At 44.3% G+C, this 18,777-nt stretch overlaps 1 protein-coding gene across 1 annotated transcript in view; it reads right to left on the bottom strand.

Annotated features, from left to right (window-relative positions):
* Positions 1–538: 538 nt before the first annotated feature.
* Positions 539–18,777, bottom strand: part of dnm3a (dynamin 3a) — a 369,313-nt gene continuing 351,074 nt past the window's right edge. The window contains exons 21-24 of the mRNA XM_068037799.1: positions 14,816–14,966; positions 11,590–11,720; positions 9,696–9,763; positions 539–3,861 (exon numbers count right to left, since the gene is read on the bottom strand). Of these exons, the coding sequence (XP_067893900.1) occupies positions 3,716–3,861; positions 9,696–9,763; positions 11,590–11,720; positions 14,816–14,966 (496 nt within the window). The 3' untranslated portion in view covers positions 539–3,715. The remainder of the gene's footprint in view (positions 3,862–9,695; positions 9,764–11,589; positions 11,721–14,815; positions 14,967–18,777) is intronic.

Below are 18,777 nucleotides of genomic sequence, written 5' to 3'. Positions count from 1 at the left end.
TGACTGGAGCTTTGGTCCCAGTGGTCTAGGATTTTAGCTGTGTCAAGGGAATTTATTTTCCATCCTTTCTATTGGTTTGAAAATTTTGATCTGTATTTGATCTGGCTGGTGTTCCTCTATTCAAGTCGTGTTAGTAGTATTCTTAAATGAAGGCTTTACTACCCGCACTGGAATGAATTGGAACAGATACCCTTGTTCATTTGAGTAGGTGATACAGCATTAATAATAAACCGCAGGCCCCAATTGTATACAATTCCCTGTTGACGGCCCATCAAGACTGGTAGCTGTTTCCAGTATCTGAATTTATATCGGGAATTGGAATGAATGAATACTCCTTGTAATGCACGTTACAACATGATTTATAACGTGGTAAGGCTCTGGTTCCCAACAGCAATTATCCAGTCAACTCGTAATCTCATCCAGCCTTTTAAAAGGTATCAAGGCAAGAGAAGATGCTTCCTGGCAGGGAAGAAGCAAAAGTTCAGCGTGTTACCTCTCTCATAATTCCCTGGCAACTAATTTGAAAGTGACACTCTAAAAGCTGTTACATTTTATTTAGTTTGATAATGGAGTGTGACAATGACAACACTTTACATCTCTGTCTAAGATTGGGAAATTGATTATTTTTCATGCAATCATTCCAACAATATATCTGAATTAAAGTTTCTAAAAGGTTCCAAAAGCAATATAATTGCAGCCCTGTCTTCATTAAGAATTTATATTCTGATCTAAATTCTTTACATTATAGACCAAATATATCAGCTCTCCCAACAGCTCAGTGAGTTTATCCAGTTACTAGCGGAGCCACACAGACTAGGAATGTCCCAGGTTCAGTCTTTGGTCTATGTTGAATTAGCTGATCTAAGTGGAGCAGTGGTAAGATATTACCATTGGGTTGAGGGCCCCTCCATAAGAAAGGGGTTCCCACTCCTCAATGTCAGCCAACAGCTTCTGCTGGAAGTGTGTGTCTATATGGGCCATTGGATGAGATCCAAATAAAGCTCAGCTGTAATGCCTTTTGTGCGTTAATAGTCTGTTGAGACTGACCATCAAGGCTCATACATGAATTACAGTCACTTGGGTAAGATATGGGAGGATAAAAGCTGCATATGAAACCATACCCCAGTAAGAAGGCAATAATTGGACTGTATTTTACTGGTCCCTGGGTGACAGGTACGGAGTTGGGGGGGGTGGTGGTGGGGCTGGTAAAATAGCCGGGTTCTGCGACAGGACAGCTCCCTGTCTCTATCCCGCCACCAGGGATGTTTCTCAGCAGTGGGCTGTGAGGCAGATCGGCCGCCCACTCCACAGAGGTGATTTGCATAATTAAAGGTCCTATTTAGGGCCACCAGTTTCATGGAGACAGTCTCTCTGCGGCAGACCGGGGGGGTGGCTATCGCAGCCAGAGGCTCCATGGCCCAAAGAGGGGGCCACGGACAGGAAACGCAGCCCCCATGGCCCCAATGATCCCCCAGAAGGGGTTTCCCCTCTGATCAGCAGGGCCTTTTGCCCTCGGCCATCCTGGATTTATTATTTTTACTTACCTGTCCGAGGGTGCCTTCATATTGAGGCATCCTCAAGGTCTCCAATCTGCCTCAGCAGCGCCCACCTCTCTTGGTGATGCTGCTGAGGCTTCAAAGTTGCCAGCCCTTTGATTCGGCTGGCAGCATCAGGACGATTGGACGTTGTCCGAAAGCAGCCAATTAGGAGGACACCTGCAATAAAATTGCAGGGCCGGTCCCGCTGATGGCAAGTACAAGCTCGGAACTCGCTTTTAGGCCCCATGTCGGGACCCAAAGCCTGCGGTAAAATTCAGTCCATTGTCTTCAAGGGAGGGGAGAAGAGTAGCTGAGAAATATTGGTAGGGAAAAAAAAGGTTAAGTAAACTGATTATGTCCCAGAATCTATACTTTATTTGTCTTCCAAAGGATTCTCATGTAGTATCCATTTCCTGTCAATTATCAAACCAAATTATTTTGCCAATTTTTGGGGGCATATGGTGGCATAGTTTTTTTTAATTCATTCATGGGATGAGGGTGACGCTGGCCAGGCCAGCATTTATTGCCCATCCCTAATTAACCTTGAGAAGGTGGTGGTGAGCTGCCTTCTTGAACTGCTGCAGTCCATTTGGGGTAGGTATACCCACAGTGCTGTTAGGAAGGGAGTTCCAGGATTTTGACCCAGCGACAGTGAAGCAACGGCAATATAGTTCCAGGTCAGGATGGTGTGTGACTTCGATGGAAACATGCAGGTGGTGGTGTTCCCAACCACTTGCTGCCCTTGTCCTTCTAGGTGGTAGAAGTCGCGGGTTTGGAAGGTGCTGTAGAAGGAGCCATGATGCATTGCTGCAGTGCATCTTGCAGATGGTGCACACTGCTTCCACTGTGCGTCAGTGGTGGAGGGGGTGAATGTTTGTGGATGGGGTGCCAATCAAGCAGGCTGCTTTGTCCTGGATGGTGTCAAGCTTCTTGAGTGTTGTTGGAGCTGCACCCATCCAGGCAAGTGGAGAGTATTCCATCACACTCCTGACTTGTGCTTTGTAGATAGTGGACAGGCTTGGGGAGTCAGGAGGTGAGTCACTCGCCACAGGATTCCTAGCCTCTGACCTGCTCTTGTAGCCACAGTATCTATATGGCTACTCCAGTTCAGTTTCTGGTCAATGGTAACTCCCAGGATGTTGATAGGGGGGGTTCAGCGATGGTAATGCCGTTGCATGTCAAGGGAGATGGTTAGATTCTCTCTTGTTGGAGATGGTCATTGCCTGGCACTTGTGTGGCACGAATGTTAAATGACACTTCTCAGCCCAAGCCATATATTGTCCAGGTCTTGCTGCATTTCTACATGAACGGCATCGGTATCTGAGGAGTTACGAATAATGCTGAACATTGTGCAATCATCAGTGAACATCCCCACTTCTGACCTTATGATTGAAGGAAGATCATTGATGAAGCAGCTGAAGATGGTGGGGCCTAGGGGGGCACAACCCTGAGGAACTCCTGCAGTGATGTCCTGAAGCTCAAATGATTGACCTCCAACAACCACAACCATCTTCCTTTGCGCTAGGTATGACTCCAGCCAGCGGAGTGTTTTCCCCCTGATTCACATTGACCTCAGTTTTGCTAGGGCTCCTTGATGCCATACTCAGTCAAATGCTGCCTTGATGTCAAGGGCAGTCACTCTCACCTCATCTCTTGAGTTCAGCTCTTTTGTCCATGTTTGAACCAAGGCTGTAATGAGGTTAGGAACTGAGTGTCCCTGACGGAACCCAAACTGAGCCTCACTGAGCAGATTATTGCTAAGCAAGTGCCGCTTGATGGCACTGTTGATGACACCTTCCATCACTTTACTGATGATTGAGAGTAGACTGATGGGGCGGTAATTGGCCAGGTTGGACTTGTTCTGCTTTTTGTGTACAGGACATACCTGGGCAATTTTCCACAATGCCGGGTAGATGCCAGTGTTGTAGCTGTACTGGAACAGCTTGGCTAGGGGTGCAGCAGGTTCTGGAGCACAGGTCTTCAGTAATCCAACCATGGCAAGGTTAAATGTATCACAATAGTTGGCGTCAATTACTCCTCCAAGACCCTGGGTTCACGAAGTGGCCATTTCTTTATTCCAGATGGTGACAGTGCTGTGACAGAGTTCCACAGGTGGGGGAAGCACTCTGAAGCTTCCCCATTGCTCTTTTGCAAAGCACTACATTTTACCACAGATTTCAAGTTTCGCTTATTTCTTTATCCTTCCAAGAGGAGATGGAGGTCTGATGAAGTGTATCTGGTGTCTCTCTCACATAACCATCATAAGACAGATACTCGTGGAATCTCATGCCTCGTCTTGGATTGGACCTGCAGTTTAAGATTCCTAAAAAAATTAAAATTCAACAATTCTAACACAACGCTGAAAATTCCAATTCAATGTGTTTAAGAATCAAAGAAAAAATTAAAAGTTATCGTGCTAATGTCTGTTAACAGCTGCCTCTTTCTCATATGTACATTACATTGCAAAAAGTATTAAATCGGAGAAGTTATAGCATCAAATAATCACACACACAAGAGGATGAGCATCGGAAACACAGGAGTAGGTCATTCAGCCCTTTGAGCCTGTTTCACCATTTAATTCCGAACAGCACTGTGGTGTACCTGCACCACATGGACTACCGCGGTCCAAGAAGGCAGCTCACCACCACAAGGGCAATTAGGGATGGGCAATTACTGCTGGCCTAGCCAGCGACACCCACATTCCATGAATGAATAAAACAAATTAAATCATGGCTGATCTATATCTTAGACATTTAACCAAATCTTATATTTTTATTTTGTTATGGTGGTATTTTGAGGTTATGTTTCCCCCTTATTTCACTGTAATTTATCCTTTCTTTATTAAACTTCATTTGGTGTAAAGGGGTGTAAGGAAAAACCCAGCAACTACAGGTCAGTCAGTTTAACCTCAGCTGTGGGAAAGCTATTAGGAACAATAATCCGGGGCAAAATTGATAGTCACTTAGGCAAAGGTGGATTAATTAAGGAAAGCCAGTATGGATTTATTAAAGGCAAATTGTGTTTAACTAGCTTACTCGAGTTTTTTGACGAGATAACAGGGACGGCTGATGAGGGTAATGCAGTTGATGTGGTGTACATGAACTTCTAAAAGATGTTTGATAAAGTGCCACATAACAGCTCGCCAGCAAAGTGAAAGCCCATGGAATAAAACAGACAGCAGTAGCATGGATACGAAGTTGGCTGAGTGACAGGAAACAGAGAGTAGTGGTGAACAGTTGTTTTTCAGACTGGAGGAAGGTATATTGTGGGGTTCTCAACGGGTCAGGACCATTGCTTTCCTTGATCTATATTAATGACCTGGACTTGGGTGGACAGAGCATAATTTCAAAATTTGCAGATGACACAAAAGAACTGTGAGGAGGATAGTGATAGACTTCAAGAGGCCATAGACAGGTGGAATGGGCGGACACACAGCAGATGAAATTTAATGCAGAGAAGTATGAAGTGATTCATTTGGTAGGAAGAACAGGGGCAGGTACTAGAAAATAAAGTATAAAATACTAAAAAGGGGTGCAGGAGCAGAGGGATCTGAGGGTGTTTATGCACAAATGGTTGAAGGTGGCAGAGCAGGTTGAAAAATTAGTTAAAAAGATATCCTGGGCTTTATAAATACAGGCATTGAATACAAAAGCAAGGACATTATTGTGAACCTTTATAAAACACTGGTTCGGCCTCAGCTGGAGTATTGTGCCCAATTCTAGGCATTAAACTTTAGGAAGGATGTGAAGGCTTTAGAGAGGGTGCAGAAAAGATTTACGAGAAAGGTTCCGGGGATGAGGGACTTCAGTTGCGTGGATAGATTGAAGAAGTTGGGGCTGTTCTCCCTGCAGAAGGTTGAGAGGAGATTTGAGAAAGTTGTTCAAAATCATGAGGGATCCGGACAAAGTAGAGAGAGAAACTGTTCCCATTGGCGGAAGGGTCGCGAACCAAAGGCCAACAATTTAAGGTGACTGGCAAAAGAACCAGAGGCGACATGAGGAAAAGCTTTTTTACACAGCGAGTGGTTAGGATCTGGAATGCGCTGCCTGAGAGTGTGATGGAGGCAGATTCAATTCTGGCTTTCAAAAGGGAATTGGATGATTATCTGAAGAGAAAAAATTTGCAGGGCTACAGGGAAAGTGCAGAGGGATGGGACTAGCTGAGTTGCCACTGCAGAGAGCCTGCACAGACATGAAGGGCCAAATGGTCTCCTTTTGTGCTATAACTATTCTATGATTCTATGGGAGGTATGTGGACTCCCTGTAGCTATCTTCCAGTAGGCACCAAGCAGACATGACAGTCCCTCCCTCATTTTTCCTACCTCCTTTAGTTAGACCACACTTAGAATATTGCGTGCAATTCTGGTCGCCACACTACCGGAAGGACGTGGAGGCTTTGGAGAGGGTACAGAAGAGGTTTACCAGGATGTTGCCTGGTCTGGAGGGCATTAGCTATGAGGAGAGGTTGGAAAAACTCGGATTGTTTTCACTGGAACGACGGAGGTGGAAGGGCGACATGATAGAGGTTTACAAAGTTATGAGCGGCATGGACAGAGTGGATAGTCAGAAGCTTTTTCCCAGGTTGGAAGAGTCAGTTACTAGGGGACATAGGTTTAAGGTGAGAGGGTCAAGGTTTAGAGGGGATGTGCGAGGCAAGTTCTTTACACAGAGGGTGGTGAGTGCCTGGAACTTGCTGCCGGGGGAGGTGGTGGAAACAGGTACAATAGCGATGTTTAAGAGGCATCTTGACAAATACATGAATAGGATGGGAATAGAGGGATACAGTCCCTGGAAGTGCAGAAGGTTTTAGTTTAGGCAGGCATCAAGAGCGGCGCAGGCTTGGAGGGCCGAATGGCCTGTTCCTGTGCTGTACTGTTCTTTGTTCTTTGTCCTACTGGGAAGATACATCCTTGCTCAGCACCACCTCATTTAACACTAGAAACTGAGCAGGGTGGGACTAAAACTTGCACCGATCCCTGAGTCCATAATATGGTGCATTAACACCCACAAACCTGTTCAGCAGAAGTCATGTGACACTGCTCCTGTTGAATTGGTTCATTGAATCATAGAATGGTTACAGCACAGAAGGAGTGAATGCTATTTTATTTTTTAAAAAAGGTGTTACGCCATGTAACATACGATATATTAATATCAGGGTTACTGACAAGTAATTGCATATGTTAAACGGTACTTTTACTAGGTGCTATTCTGTGATCAAATTACCCAATTTTTTCCATATTGAAAGCTGTAAATCAATGATCTTGAGTATTATTTGTTCCTTTGTCTATGTACGTAATTTATATCTCACCTTTTTAAAGCCCAGAACACAGAGCAATATAAAATGGGAGGTGTACCAGAATGGAGCTAGGTACATGGCATTTAGCAGACTGGGGAAGAATGGTTTTGAGGGTGACAAGCACTGGGAGAGAGGTTTGGGGTTTGGTCGCACTGATGTGTGAATTTCAATGTAGTGCAATAGAAAAGGGTTATCAAAAACCATGAGCGGACAGTGTTACAGGAAGTATTACATGCCCAAGATATGCACACAATCTACAAGCTTTTAAATTATTTTTACATCTTTGCTCGAGACATCATACTTAGTGAGAAATGCAAAACAATGTTGAAAACAGAAAGCCAAATGTTTCATGCTAAACTCTGGTGAGCTGGAGGGTGAAATTTACAAGTAACCATTGAGCTCAACCCCCATTTAGCTGGATTCTCAGTAAGAATTACTCGAGCAGCAGCTTTAAAGGAACAGAGCAAGTTGGAAACTAAACTGTGCATCAGGCTGCAGATTTTCCCTGAATAACACCGTGAAGATTGAGGAAGAAATGTGCAACAGTTATTTTGAAGTGGAATGAAAGAGAACGCTAGGAGGAGGAGAAAAAAAAAGCAGAAACAAAGTTGTTAAAATGTTATACACACAAACATTTGCCACCGGGCCTTGGGCCTCAGATAAAAGTTAGCAATGTGGCTTCATGATCACATGATGGGTGATGTGTCTGATTGGAGCCAATATTCCAGAATGAGGAAGGACATTGATGGAGTGAATAAGGAGAAACTGTTTCCACTGGTGGGTGGGTAACCATAGGACACAGATTTAGGATAATTGTCGAAAGCTCAGAGGAGGGAGGAGGAGATTTTTTTTTAATGCAGCGAGTTATCATGATCTGGAAGGTACTGCATGAAAGGTTGGTGGAAGCAGACTCAATAGGGAATTGGATATATACTTGAAAAGGAAAAATTTTCAGATCAATGGGGAAAGAGCATGAGGGCTAGGGGCTGATAGCTCTTTTCAAGAACTGGCACAGGTTCGATGGGCCAAATGGGCTCTTGCTGGGCTCATTCTATGATTTCATAACTAGTAGGAAGACTAGTTACATTTGTCATCAGCAAGTAAATTTTCATTAAAATTTATTTCATTCCAAAATAATTAATTCACTTTTTATGATGTGCAAGCACAGCAGGAGATATAAATCCCACATTTTATTAATAAATCTATCTCCCAGAGTTTAATTGGTATGTCTGTGCTGATGGGTTGAACCACAGATTTATAGTCTGGCATCTTAAATGTCAAATGTAAAACCAGTTAATGAATTACATCTGACAGCCCCTGGGTTTTGCCTCTTGTGTTTTTGCTTCTCCCAGGACATTACAGAGGGGTGTGGGGATGGAGGAGAGAGGAAGAGAGGAAGGGGGCCTTGGTGGCGGGAAGGTGGGAGGGAGGGGTGTTGGGCTGAGAGGAAAAGGATGTGTTTAGTCATGATGTTCTGGCCATGATGAGTGGGACAGGCTTGATGGACAAGATGGGCTTTTCCTGCCCATCAATTTTGCATGTTCGTATCTGTGTGATGGCTGTTAAAAGTATTGAATAATGCTTAATAAGCCATGGGAACCAGGAATAGACTATTTCAACATTAAAATTGGGAAGATTAGTAACACAATCACTCCCTATGTTGGATGATGCTGTCAGAAAAATAATCAGGATAAGGTGATGCTCTTCAAACAAGACCAATGCCGTCAATCCAGTAATAGTGTAACTGATTGGGACGGATATAGACACAAATGCTGCTCTTGGGATTTCTACATTTGCCATTGTTTTTTCTCCTGTAATCACATCTGTTGCACATACCAACACGTGGGAATTTGTATTGCAAAAAAGTGAATAAAGCTAATGTTAAAAAACTGAGATAGCAAAAAAAAAGCAATAACCTACATCTAGAATATATTAAAAGCTGTGCCGGTCACAAGATTCTGAAGGCACAGCACCAGCAGGTGACAATGTCAGCATAATGTTAACGTCATGACAGTGAAGAGTCTCAATCTAACACTGGATGGGTTGCTGCAGGAGCGAAGGAAACATGAACAGAGATGCAGGACTGTGATCTTCTGGCAACAACAAATGGGGCAAAGAGATGCCCCAAGCCCAGAAATTTCAATCTCGGCCACAGAAGATAAACCAGGGAAAAATATGGAGTGACTCCTCAGAAGTAATATCAGAAGGACGAACACTCACAAGCCAATGAAATATTAGATGGAAGTAAATGTGGCAGTCAATGATCAGACCCAGTGATGAAATACAGGTGGGAAAGTGTGGAATGAAGGCAGCAAAAAGGCCGAACACCATTAGCCACTCATTAACCGAGAGGAAGCAAACTGCCTGTGGTTCCCCACTCCCCACTCCTCCCCAACTCAGCAGAAACTCGACTATTGGAGAGAAATATTTCTGCACCATCAGCCTGTTGAGAAGAAAACTGCCCCTCAACCTCTCCCCCTACCCTGCTGCTGATTAGAAAAAGGCCCCAGTGAAATCCCCCGAGCAGCAAAAACTGCTTGCTACCAAGGAGAATGGTGGGAGCACCATCAGCCCAAGGGCTGCGGCGTTTCAAGGAGGAGGCCCACTAGCCCCTTCTTGAAGCAGCTTGGGGCGGGGCAATAGATGCAGCCTTTCCAGCCACGTACCCGTCCTGAGAACAAATACAAAAATAAAATGACGTGACACATGCCTCTGTGGGGAATCATCTCTGCCTCAGATTACATGGCTGAACAGGATATCATTTCTAACAACGATAAAGAATAAACCAGTTGGTTAAATGTGGGTTCACCAAATATTTTGATTCATTTTTTCCTCCCTTACAAGTCACCACATTTAACTAACCTGGTAAAAAACCTCTGCATTGTGTAATACTTGGTCCTTCACCAACCACAGGATAGAGGGGCTTCAGTCTGATGGGCAAGAAAATTGAGGAGAAAATGGTTAGGCAGTAATGCGACAGATAAAGTGTCATTAATCTCTGCAGCAATTGTCTGCTGTAACTCAACTACCTTCACATGGAATTTCCTCATTACTGCACTTTATATACATTTAGGGGGAGGAACTGGGCTCTGTAGTGACCATTTTTAGGCGCTACAAAGCCTCTTAGCACTCAAAAGCGTGATCCAAGATGCGCGTGCAAACTTGCGATGGATTGTGCAGCAGATGGCTCTTGGTAAAAGACAAACAAAAGACATCCTTTACCCATATCTGAAGCAGGTATTAGGCCACTTCATATTCAAATAAGATGCCCAACACCTGCTTCTCGCCCCTGTTGCAACTTTGGCTTGCTCTGAGGCAGCCAAGGCCAGTTCTTGTTGCCACCGTGTAAGTAAAATAAAGTAAGCACTTACTGTAATCACCATTGCTCCCTGTCCCGAGATCTCTGACCTCGTTCCTGACTCCAACTTCCAGCCCCCCCCCCCAACCATCTCCCCTTGGACCTGGCCCCGGCCCCAACCTTCGAGTCCCCCCCCACCCTTACCCCCAACAGCACTCTCATCTCCCCCAAGATTACTCACAAGGCCTGCGGGCATGCTACCCAACCCCCCAACTGTACTCACGAGGTCTGCAATCTTCCTACCTGACCCCCCTCACTGAACCCCAATCATGGACTCCAAGGTCTACCCGTTCCTCCTCCAGACCCCCGCAATCCAACCTGATCACTTACCTGGAGACTGGAGCACTAACCTGTGTGCTTCCTTTCACAGCACCTTCTACGCTATGATGAGGTCCAAGGCCCAAAATCCAGGCTCCTCGGACCTCCACAATTGAGTGCAGGCTGTTAACACTGTGCGCGTCAGGCACCCACAAATGGACACACCCAAATTTATCCCCCTATGGATTTTAAAGGAATTAGCAGTACTCTGTGCGATTTGACATAACACAATTGTCTCAAATTTCAAATGCGGGTGGGGGTAGGAAACAGGGTGGCGAAAGAGTGGAGGCTTGATTTTCAAAGTGGAGTCAGGAACCCGACCCCGGGCTATGTCTGTGCTGCTGATGCGACACAGTCTTCAAATGTTAATGCCCTAACTGGGCCGGGGTGAGCTCGGTGCCCAATTAGTGGCAACAAGCTCTGTGATGAGGCGGAAGATGCCTGTTGGGGCAGGGGCCTTAAAGGTAGACGGGGCCTGCTGCTGCCTTGCACAAGAATGCTGGCAGTAATTCGGAGGGCCAGAAGCCTCAGCGATGAGAGAACAGGCCAAAAAGTACTGCACCCGAGCTTAATGGGCTGTTAGTTAGAGGTGAGTGGGTTCCCAGCTCCCTCCTCCTCCTTGGAAAATTGCGTTTCATTCTGGAGGCAGTGGAATCCAGCGATGCCCTCCGGGAACGCAACTTTCAATGCACGCCCACACCCCTACTCACCCGCCTCCCGCAACAGAAAATTCAGCCCTAGATCTCTGAGCAAGTGTCTGCCCATGCACACTCTGACCTGCTGTAAAATCAAAAAGGGATTGATAGAAAATCTAGGCTCATTTACGTAAAAACACAAGCTTGAGAATTCTACATGTCAAGAGATACTTGCACTACATTTCACATCCTAACTTCAAGAAAGTCATGCATTTATACAGCACTTTTCACAACCTCAGAATGTCCCAAAGTGCTTCCCAGCCAATGAAATACCTTTAGAAGTATGGTCACTAATGTGAGGTAGAAAACACAGCAACCAAATCACACATAGCAAGATCCCACAAACAGCAATCAGTTAAGAAAGCAGATAATCTGTTTGCTGTACCTGGCTTTAAGCAGCTGACCAGTCAAAATACGATGACAATAAACAGGCCTCTGGTCACTCTGCAGTTTCTTCATTTGCTCTATTTCATTTAGGATTTCAAATTTCCATTCTTCTCCTGGGGAAAAGCAATGCTTCCAAACAAAAAATCATTGGACACATAGTAAATAGAATAAAATTAATCATCATCCAGGGCTACAGTTTTTTTTTATTCGTTCATGGGATGTGGCCATCGCTGGCTAGGCCAGCATCCCGAATTGCCCTTGAGAAACTGAATGGCTTGCTAGGCCCTTTAAGAGTGAATCACATTGCTGTGGATCTGGAGTCACATGTAGGTAAGGACAGCAGATTTCCTTTCCTAAAGGACATTAGTGAACCAGATGGGTTTTTACTAGCTTTTTAATTCCAGATTTATTAATTAAATTCAAATTTCACCACCTGCCATGGTGGGATTCGAACCCATGTCCTCACAGCATTAGCCTGGGCCTCAGGATCACTAGTCTAGTGACATTACCACTACGCCACCGCATCCCCTGGTATTATGACAATAGCCCTAGCTTCCCAACCAGATGGCACAGATTTGAACTCCAAAGCTACCTGACTCGCAAGATAGGAGCGGCACAGTGGCGCAGTGGTTAGCACCGCAGCCTCACAGCTCCAGGTACCTGGGTTCGATTATGGGTACTGCCTGTGCGGAGTTTGCAAGTTCTCCCTGTGACCGCGTCAGTTTCCTCCCACAGCCAAAGACTTGCAGGTGATAGGTAAATTAGCCGTTGTAAATTGCCTCTAGTGTAGGTAGGTGGTAGGGAATATGGGATTACTGTAGGATTAGTATAAATGGGTGGTTGTTGGTCGGCACAGACTCGGTGGGCCGAAGGGTCTGTTTCAGTGCTGTATCTCTAAATAAATATATTTGCCACATTTTGGAAGCGATTTGATAGTTAACTTCCTGCCCACTAGGTGGCACACCTCACTACAGCAGAATTTAAAGGAGTGATTTAAAAAAATATATAATTTGTGTTGCCTTGTTACAAGGCCTCTGTTGGCTGATCCACATATGTTAACCGTCGATGTATTAAGCTGGAAGTCAATGTCTTGGAAGCCCAGTTATCATGTCAATATTTGCTGTCAAATATCAATATGAATCAAGCCCCTCTTGCTCAAACACAGCTCCTATGGGAATCCTGCTACGAAAGAAAATCAGTCTGGCCGCTGCAACAGGAATTCTCACAAGGAAAGGGCCTGGAGTGCCCTCCATGTTCACACCCAGATACACCTGGGCTCAAACAAATCACACAACTCAAAAGATTGAGTAGTTTTGGGCGCAAGTGAGTTATCCGTGCAGCTACCACACGCAAACAGCCCGACATTCACCCTCACCATCTGAGGCCGTGCAGCGTGCTCTGACCTGGCTCCTGGGACATTCACACCACCCAGCAGGAGCCACGACTTGTTAGTCTGCTTACCAGTGGCCCCTGTTGCTCAGACATTTTGGTTCCAGGGCCAATTTCACTTCCACTGAATTTCACAGAACGACTGCACTCGATTCGGGGGCTATTCGGGGATTTGGCTGGGGTGAGGGGGGGAGAGGGGGAGTGGGAATAGAACATGCACACTGCGGCCACAGAGCGCCATCATCTCCGCATAAATTAAAGTCCCCCTTGAGGACCTGTCTACTGGATAAAAACAGGTGATTGGCAGTCCCTCCCCCACCAATTGGAAACCTCCCTGCCACACAGCCCCACCCACTTTAATAACAAACCGCTGGGCAGCTCTGGGTCACGTGACTCCTGAATTTATCCCGTGTGGGCATTAATAGTAGGATATTCATTCAGGGCCGAGTTTCATGAACCAGAGACTCTTCCGGAGACATTGTTTGCCTAGGGACACACTACCTCATCTCAGGATTGTCTCTGGAAAACGGGAACGTAATATCATCCTACAACACATCCAGGTCTCCTCAATCTTTTATTTCCATACTTCAAGTCCTCCGTCCAAATGAATCTCCAACCACAAAAATGCACCCCCCCCCCACCCCCCAACCGACTCACAAATGTGAGTCTCCTCCAACTGCACTTGCACGAATGTGTCTCCACATTGCAGACAGCAGGAAATAAAAGTCATTCCCCTTGCGTTTCATGGCAATTTTTGTACGTTTCTTAATAAAAACTTGTCATCACTGAGACATGCCCTGTACATTCTGTTTCTTTCAAAGCATTTTTATGGTATCACTATAAGTCCCATTAAAAGCTTCTCTGCTTGCAGGTTCTTAAAGCTGATGTGCAAGAACGATGGTCAAATGAGTTGAAACTTACATTTTTAGACTCTAAGAAGAAATCATTGGTGGCGGCTCAACATTTCCTTGGGCACTGATTTCTGTTGAATTTAATTGATGTATGTCCATTTTACATTCAGGCATATTCTAATGAAATTGGGAAGATTTTGTGGCATTTTTGACAATGGTAAAATGGGCAGGACTTTGGGCACATTTTCGGGTCTAACTTTAGGATTACTCCAGGGAGGAATCTCCAGGCCCAGGGGTTCCTGTCAACAGTGTGCAGCATCCTGAATCCAGCATCCACCAGCAGCAGTACTGTAGGAAGAAGGAGGGAGGGAGGGAAGCCAAATGGCAACGAAGAGGGAAGGAGAAAATTAAGGGAACAGGTAAGGTTAGATAAAAGGGAAAACAAATGGGGACGATGCAATAAGAGGGCAGACGCAAAGAATGATAAGAAAATGTTGCGAGGTGGTTAAACTGAAGCATTTTTAATTTCATTTTGAATCTCGCTAACGTTAGCAGAGACAGTGACAAGTTAGTTCTGTCCTGTCAGTGCACAGAGCTCCATGGACAGACAGCAATGTAAAACCAGCAGTATACCTTTCGTCTGTCAGTGCCACACTGCACTCTAATACAGGAATATAAAACAGGCTCCCATAGCAATGAATAATATTCTGGTCTTGGTAATCACAATACTGTGGCAAAGCAATAAAAGGAAAACAAACTATATCAGAATATTTGAGTTCAGCAAAGCTGACAAGCTTAACAATAGCCTGCACTCTGCAAACAGAGGGCTATTGCAATACTTAAAAATCAGTCACTAACAACATCCAATAAAGCTCTCAATGTGCATTTGAGAATAAATGAAATGAAGAGTGTGACTGTTGAGCTAGCCACTCATAATAAAACCTGTGTGATTCACTCTTTCCAAAAAGAAATGAAATGACTCACCACGTGATGGAGACGAGATACAGTGCTCTGTTTGAAAGGAGAACTAACCAAATGGTTTATTTTTGTTTGCATAGCCTTAGGTAGGGTGGAGCTAACGTTGGCTGAGTTGGTCTGCAAATTCACTCCCCCTGATGATGGGCTAGAAGGCAAACTATGGGGCATAAACAACAAAAGAAAAATTAATAAAAAGGGCTAAGCATAAGCGTGACAATTACAAATTCAACAGAAATATAAGTAGTGCACAAGGTGGCCTGGCAGTACAGCACATTAAAGCAAAAATGCTCCACTCCACAGAGTTCCCCAGACATTTTTCAATCACAGCCATGCCATTGGGAGAGATGCCAAGTGGGTGCAAGGTAACTCCAGCAAAAATAGATGGAAGGGAAGGTTAACATATGCCAAATCACAGCCGGTTCAAGAGGCTTGGGACAGGACATTTTCTGCTCTTTCAGCTGAGGAAGTGTGTAATGTAAGAGATCTAAAAATGGAAAGAAAGTAACTTATAAAATGAGAAGGCAAAAGTAAAAAGCCTACTCATATGCATCTGTGGCTGTCTTACATAAAGTGCCCCCTCACAGCCGCATACTAAATCCAGTATGTAAATATGCACTAGGCATATATTAATAAATCATGACTTGTCCTGAAACTGCCAAAGAGCTCATTCAGTCACGATCAAATTTAGCATTATTTAAAAATGATGTTTTTAAAAAGGATCAGTTTCAAACATTATACTTAAGTGTAGGAGTAAGTTTTTTTTTACAAAAAAGCAGAATTTGTTCTGGTACAAAGTGAAGCCAACAGTCTAAACAAATTCTTAAAGATATGGCTTAAACTCAGTTGAAAAAAGTAAAGCAATAAAATTGGATCATCCAGACTAAAGTTCCATACTCTCAAAAGTCACCTTGTATTTCAAAAGTATTATTGCTTGATATAATGGAGTAGGGGTTTGCTTAGCTCTGCAGGAAATATTCTCTCGTGTCATTCATCTCCCTCGGACCCTACAATCCAGAGAATGTCTTTCTTATCTAATATCTAGTTATATGATAGTGTGACCCCAGGGCTGTGACAGTGAGGCTCTCTGCCGTGTGCACTGTATTCAGAGATCTTGCCAGGTCACATATCTGCTTCTCCAACTTTCTGGAAGACAGACTGATCAGCCCTGCTTCTGGTGACTGTAATCCAATATACCATCAAAATTGACAAGCTGCTCAGGCACATCCTTGAAACCCATGTTATCAGAGAAGCCCAGAAGGGGCACAGAAACTCAGAATGGTGATATTACATAAGTCAATAATATGCTGTTAAAACAATGGCGGGGAACTGTTTGGTGCAGAGGGTTAGACACTAGTCTTTCACCTCATGGACTTGGGTTTAAATCCAGCCCCAGACTGATGGTATCAATATATACTCTGCCTGTTAGCCGCAAGCATCCTTTCTGAAATAAATCTCAGTTTAGTGGGAATGGGTCTAATTCAGAGACCATAGGACGACTGGTGAAGGAAATGGAAAAATGTCACATTGGTGCAATAAGAGGTTAGGACAGAGTCAGAGATGCCTTGTCATGTGAGGTACTGCCTCACTTAGAATGGTCCAAACTTGCAATGATGGCAGAATGACACACATAACAACAATTTCTGGTTTAGAATATTCCACACACATGACCATTTGCAAAATTTCTTTCTTTTTGAATTTTATTTTACCCTTTTAAGTTTCTGCTTGTGGTGACTGGGACTCCATTCCTGCCATGCGGTTTGTGCGGATAACAACATTGCACATACGCAAAGGACTCATTGCCATAATGCCAAGCTACCTTGTTTCGACATGTAAAGCATGCGCCTCTCCTGCCAAAACAATCACTGACCACTGGTGGACAGAGTAGAGCGAGCTTTGCATCTGGCCTCAGAATGCTTGATTCTGAGACTGAAATGCAAAGTTTCATTCCAAGCACTAACATCTCTGAACATAAGCATTTATCAGTTTAAGATATAATGGTATTTATGCTTATAACTGAGTAATGGGACAGTACTCCCATAGGCATTCCTTCCCACACTGTAAAACTCAAAATGTGTTACCTTATTTGTAAAGATGCCTTTTGATTTTTCTTGGTGCAGAACTATCAGGTAGGTCTAGTGTCTCTACTTTATGTTTACACTTACTTTCCAGATGGAGGAAATCTTTGTTCCTTGGCAAGGCTCCGGTTGGAAGTAGTTTGTTTCACAGAACAGTTGGATATTCTGCTGATAATATTTGTGATTGGGGCTGGGATCCTATCGATATTTATCACAGCTACCTGCATAGGCTAGTGAGTACAGGTACATATTTAATAGCAGAAAATGCAGCTGAAAGTAGTTCATACAATTGCAGTGAGAAATGTCCTCGCATAGGCATATTTTTCACATAAGTGTCTGTTTAAGCACATAACATTTAACATGTAACTAAAGCAATGCTTTCTTTCAAGATACTTCAAGTTGGTTCTAAACAGTAATTGCTTTAACTATTTTTGCTGGAATTGTTAACAATGTTAATGGATTCTAACCCAGGAAAGCAAGCATTTGCTTCCGGGTTTCATAATGTAAATGAGGGGAGATATATCTTAAAACAGTTTTCTTTGTTTCATCTTTGTTACAGCTTAAACTTCCCCTCCCTCCATTGTGGCTGCACTGTGTACCATCTACAGGATCTACTGCAGCAAGTTGCCAAGGCTTCTCTGACAGCACCTCCCAATACCGCGACCTCCACCACCATAAAGTATTAGGGCATGGGTTCATCATCACCTGCAAGGTTCCCTCCAAGTCACACACTATCCCAACTTGGAACTATATCTCCGTTCCTTCACTATTGCTGGATCAAAGTCCTGGAACTCCCTTCCTAACAGCACTGTGGGTCTACCTACACCCCAAGGACTGCAGCAGTTCATGAAGGCAGCTCACCACCATCTTCTCAAGGGCAATTAGGGTTGGGAAACAAATGCGGACATAGCCAGCAATGCCCGCATCCAGGGAATGAAAATTTTTTAAAAATTCCCTCTTCCTTTTAGATCTCTGTGACATTTCCTGACTTGAGGTCCTATCTAAATTTGTCCTGTTTGGAAAATAACACTGGGATTTCTGCAGATCCTTAAAAGTTACTTTTTTTTTTAGTTTAGAGATACAGCACTGAAACAGGCCCTTCGGCCCACCGAGTCTGTGCCAACCATCAACCACCCATTTATACTAATCCTACACTAATTCCATATTCCTACCACATCCCCACCGGTCCCTATGTATTTCACTACCACCTACCTATACTAGGGGCAATTTTATAATAGCCAGCAAGTCTTTGGCTGTGGGAGGAAACCGGAGCACCCGGCAAAAACCCACACAGACACAGGGAGAACTTGCAAAGTCCACACAGGCAGTACCCAGAATTGAACCCAGGTCCCTGGAGCTGTGAGACTGCGGTGCTAACCACTGCGCCACTGTGCTCATGACGTATTTTGCAGGTACCACCACAGAATACATAGAGGTGACAGCAGGCGAACAGGCCATTTGGTCCTATGAGGCAGGACTGACCCGCCATGCAAGAAAATAGATGGAGAAGAGAAAAATGCTGCAGATGTTGGAAATCTGAGATCAAAAGAGAAAGTGCTGGAAATATTCAGCAGGTCTGGCAGCATCTGTGGAGAGAGAAAAACAGAGTTAACATTTCAGGTGGGTGACCTTTCATGAGATGTAGCTGTGAAAGTGAGTTTTGGTAATACCTGATCAAACTCGGGAAGGGAAATAGAAAGCAATGAAAGTGAACGAGGTAAAAGAGACAAACGGTAATCCTATGAGAGAGAAGAGCAGTTTTGTGGGGGTGACCATTCCTGGGAGAGAAGTGACGGCGGATGGTCATTGACCTGAAAAGTTAACTGTTTCTTTCTCCACAGATGCTGGCAGACCTGTGAATCCGCCCCTGTTCCAATAACAACACCCACCACC

This window comes from Heterodontus francisci, chromosome 8 (genome assembly GCF_036365525.1).
Source record: "Heterodontus francisci isolate sHetFra1 chromosome 8, sHetFra1.hap1, whole genome shotgun sequence".
Classification (NCBI taxonomy): domain Eukaryota; kingdom Metazoa; phylum Chordata; class Chondrichthyes; order Heterodontiformes; family Heterodontidae; genus Heterodontus; species Heterodontus francisci.
Note: the sequence above shows the minus strand (reverse complement) of the source record. Positions and strands in the feature narration are given on the sequence as shown.